Source organism: Lipotes vexillifer, unplaced genomic scaffold, assembly GCF_000442215.2.
Source record: "Lipotes vexillifer unplaced genomic scaffold, Lipotes_vexillifer_v1.1 scaffold1011, whole genome shotgun sequence".
NCBI classification, from domain to species: Eukaryota; Metazoa; Chordata; class Mammalia; order Artiodactyla; family Lipotidae; genus Lipotes; species Lipotes vexillifer.
The window spans coordinates 4,788,736-4,793,246 of record NW_006787698.1 but is presented as its reverse complement, the minus strand read 5'-3'; the positions used below and the strand labels follow the sequence as shown (position 1 = coordinate 4,793,246).

At 52.8% G+C, this 4,511-nt stretch overlaps 1 protein-coding gene across 1 annotated transcript in view; it reads left to right on the top strand.

The window, feature by feature from the left end:
• Positions 1 to 414: 414 nt before the first annotated feature.
• Positions 415 to 4,511, top strand: part of AP1M2 (adaptor related protein complex 1 subunit mu 2) — a 9,456-nt gene continuing 5,359 nt past the window's right edge. The window contains 6 exon segments of the mRNA XM_007460676.1: positions 415 to 534; positions 1,673 to 1,829; positions 2,009 to 2,076; positions 3,982 to 4,112; positions 4,208 to 4,355; positions 4,450 to 4,511. The exon segment at positions 4,450 to 4,511 is cut by the window's right edge and continues 10 nt beyond it. Coding sequence (XP_007460738.1) covers positions 493 to 534; positions 1,673 to 1,829; positions 2,009 to 2,076; positions 3,982 to 4,112; positions 4,208 to 4,355; positions 4,450 to 4,511 — 608 coding nt within the window. The 5' untranslated portion in view covers positions 415 to 492.

Sequence of the window (4,511 nt, the reverse complement as noted above, 5' to 3'; positions counted from 1 at the left end):
GAAGCCCGTGCACCGCACTGAAGAGTAGCCCCTGCTCGCCGCAACTAGAGAAAACTTGCGCACAGCAACGAAAGAAGACTCAACGCAGCCAAAACAATAAAATTAAATTAAAAATTAATCAGTTAATTAAAAAAAAAGATGAGTGGATGGGTGGATGGATGAATGGTTGATTGGTTGGATGGACAGATGAATGGATGGGTGGATGGTTGGTTGGATGCATAGTTGGTTGGTCTGGGGTCTCCACCCCTCAGCCCTCCAGGGCGCAAAGGGAAAGTGAGGCGGGGCAGCTGTCCCATCCGAAGCTCCGCCCCTCCCCGCCCCCGCAGCGTCTTCTCGTCGGCAGACTGCGCCGCTCACCTGGTGGCCTCCCCTTTAAGACGCACTCACCTGGGTGCTCACCTGCGCGCGGGCGCTTCCGCAGGAAGAAGGAAGCGGCGCCACCGTCGCCTCCCGGCCCTCCCTCCCCACCAGCCAGGTCCGCCGGCCGCCACCATGTCCGCCTCGGCTGTCTTCATCCTCGATGTCAAGGGCAAGGTGAGGCTGGGCGCAGGGAGTGGGAAACGGACAGGTGAGGCTGCACCCTCCCGGACCCAGAGGCGGCCCCTCCTTGCAGGCAGCGAGGTCCCGGAAAGCTCTGGGGGCGTGGGGACACCCCTCCCCCAATCCCTGGGAGTCCCGCGTCGAATCCCACCTCCACTGTTCACTAGCCGCGTGTCTGAGGCAAGGGGCTTCTCCTCTCTGAGCCTCAGTCTCCCTGTCCGTACAAATGGGAATAACAGAAGTCCCCACCCAAGAAGAACGAATACAGCCTTATGCGTGTATACCACCTAGCACAGTAGCCCTGCTGCAAACATTAGGCGTTCAATCAATTGAAATTATTATTTCTGTCACCATCATCATCCACAGTACTAATATTTGGGAAAGACAGCAGGGGCCAGAGAGCCTAATTCCCCTTTGGAGCTGTCTTGTCCCTTTCTGGTGCCCCCTCCCATTCGTCTTGTCATTCAGTAGCAATAATAACAGTGGCGGTGAAAATAATATTTCTGATAATAATCATAGTGGGAGCTAAGGTGTGTGAGGACCTGTGGGTGCCCTCTCTGTTCTAAACACTGGACTAAACAACTCACCAAGTAGGTATTATTATTATTGACCACTTGCTGCCTGCCAGGCAGAGCTATATGAACTATGAGAGATGTATGAGAGATATATGGATATAATTCTTTCTTTTCTTTTTTTCTCTCTTTCTTTCCTTTCATCATCACTACCTCACCGATTTGATGCATATGGAGCCTGGCTTGAGAGCAGGAATTCTGGAGCCGGGGCATCTTCGTTCAGTTCCCAGCTTCCTCACTTACTATGGGCGTGGTTCATACCTCAGTTTCCCCGTCTGTAAAATGGAGATGGTGATACCACCTACCTCATAGGGTTGTGGTGACAACAGAATAAATTAGCAAACAACCAGGCTTTAATAGATGTCAGTGAGGGCTCTAGACGCTCTAGCTGTCATTATCACGTGCCCATTTTGCAGAGGAGGAAACTGAGATGCAGAGAGGCAGAGCCTTGCCCACACGCCCTCAGCCAGCAAGTAGGGTCAGAGCTTGGCACTCTGATGCCCCCGGGCGGACAGTCCCTGGATCTCAGCAGTGACCAGACCTTCTCTGCCCACCCTTAGCCCTTGATCAGCCGCAACTACAAGGGCGATGTGGCCATGAGTGAGATTGAGCACTTCATGCCTCTGCTCATGCAGCGGGAGGAGGAGGGCGCCCTGGCCCCACTGATGAGCCACGGCCGGGTCCACTTCCTGTGGATCAAATACAGCAACCTCTACTGTATCCGGGGCCACGGGAGGATCCCTGGGGGCCTGGAGTGGTGGGCAGCTCAGGCCCAGAGGTGGTGGGCTGGGACAAGAGGTGCAGTAGTGGCTCAGGCTGGAGGGTGAGGGTTCAGGGTCTGTGCTCCACTGGAACCCTCCAAAACAGCACATTTTCCTTAACCTCGCTGCCTGCAGTGGTGGCCACCACACTGAAGAACGCCAATGCCTCTCTCGTGTACTCGTTCCTCTATAAGACAGTGGAGGTAGGTCCTGGCCTTCCATTGGCCGGCTGGTCTGTCTGTCTACCTGTCTTGCCCACCTCTTTCACAATCCATCTCTCCTAGGAAGATTTCCCTGGGGGTGTCACCATCAAAGCCCCATCCCTCTGTGTTCTCATTAGCTGCCGTGGGATCATCTCTCCCTATAGGGTAGGAACCAAGGAGGTCTCCGGTGCTCAAAACTGAACCAGAGGGAACTGGGTTCCAGACCCAGCTACCCCACTTCCTGGTTGTGTGACCTTGAACAAGTCACTTTTCTCTGTGCCTCTACACTGGGTTTAGTCCTGCTGCAGGCTTGTTGTACAAATTAATCAAATTTGTACCTCTAAAGCGCCTAAAACTGCTCAGTATACAGTAAGTGCTCAATAAAGTTTGGTATTATTGTTAGCATTACCACTAATGTTGTATCATACTATCATATGGTAATTTATTGAGCCCTTACTATATGCCATTCTCAATGACTGAGAAAGTGCTCAGTAAATACTTTTTTTTTTCCTTTGGCCGCCGTGTGGCTTATGGGATCTTAGTTCCTGACCAGGGATCGAACCCACACCCTCGGCAGTGAAAGCAGAGTCCTGGACTTCCCTGGCCATCCAGTGGTTAAGACTCCGTGCTTCCACTGCAGGGCACACGGGTTCGATCCCTGGTCAGGGACCTAAGATCCTGCATACTGCACGGTGCAGCCAAAAAATATTCCTAGTAAATATAATATACTTTGACAAACAAGAGATCTGTATTGATTTGTCTCCTCTCTGCCAGGCAGAGGTGGGGACACAGCTGTGCATAAGACAGGCACTGTCCCTGCCTATGCTGAGGAGTTAAAGGGCAAGAAGGAGGGACTTCCCTGGTGGCGCAGTGGTTAAGAATCCGCCTGCCAATGCAGGGGACACAGGTTCGAGCCCTGGTCCGGGAATATCCCACATGCCACAGAGCAACTAAGGCTGTGAGCCACAACTACTGAAGCCCTCACGTTCTAGGGCCCATGCTCCGCAACAAGAGGAGCCACTGCAAAGAGAAGCCTGCGCACCGCAACAAAGAATAGCCCCCACTCCTACTCGCCACAACTGGAGAAAGCCCATGTGCAGCAACAAAAACCCCCAAAAATAAAAAAATAAATATGTATATAAAAAAATAAAGGGCAAGAAGGAGATTCAAAGGGACATTGTGATAACCAGTCACTGGGGTGCTAGTCTCACCCTCACAGGGGTCAAGGGATAGTGGTGGCTTCACTGAGGAGCTGAGGCCTGTCACAAGGAGGCTGCTGTGAGGAGAGTGTCCTAAGCAGTGGGCATAGCATGTGCAAAGGCCCTGAGATGGGAACAGAAAAAAGGCCAGAGAGGCTGGAGCAGGATGAAGGATGAGGTTTCCAATGCTGGGTGACTGACAGGTTCTCTGCTGTGGTGATACCTATTAATCCCAGGGACTCCTATCTTGGGGTCCCCCAAGTCCCAAGGGCCCCTGGATAGAATTCAGGGAGTCCATAAACTGAGATGTATTTCTGTGTAACAGTTTTCTTTTGCCATCTTGCGGTTCTTTTTGTGTTTTTTGTTTTTTGCTGCGCGTCGCATCTTGGCTTGTGAGATCTTAGTTCCCTAACCAGGGATGAAACCTGAGCCCTTGGCAGTGAAAGTGCAGAGTCCTAACCACTGGACCACCAGGGAATTCCCATCTTGTGTGTTTTATTTCATGCATTTACAAACCTTGTTCTGAGGTGGGTCCATTCCAGGAGGGCAGAGACCCTGTTGGCTTTGTTCACCATTAATATACCGACAGTGGTATATAGTAGGCGCTCAATAGTTGCTTGTTGGGTGGCTGGCTGGGTGAGTGGGGACTCAGCCCACAGCTACACCAGCCACACCTCTGTGGATGTCGGTCTCCCTGCACCCGCAGGTATTTTCTGAATACTTCAAGGAGCTGGAGGAGGAAAGCATTCGAGACAACTTCGTCATCGTCTACGAGCTGCTGGATGAGCTCATGGACTTCGGTTTCCCACAGACCACGGACAGCAAAATCCTGCAGGAGTGAGTGGGCCCTGGGTCAACCATGGGTAGAAGAAAGTTGGGGAGGGCTGGGGGAGTGTCCCTGGGCCTACCTGCTCATCTCCCTGCCCTGCCAGATACATCACGCAGCAGGGCAACAAGCTGGAGACGGGCAAGTCGCGAGTGCCACCCACTGTCACCAATGCTGTGTCCTGGCGCTCGGAGGGCATCAAATACAAGAAGAACGAAGTCTTCATCGATGTCATAGAGTCCGTCAACCTGCTGGTGAGCCCCCATACCTCTGCCCCACCCCTGCCACGGCCTTAAGGCAGGAGAGTGGGCCCTATGCCTGTTGACCCCCCCGCGTGTGCATCCTCAGGTCAACGCCAACGGCAGTGTCCTGCTGAGTGAGATCGTGGGCACAATCAAGCTCAAGGTGTT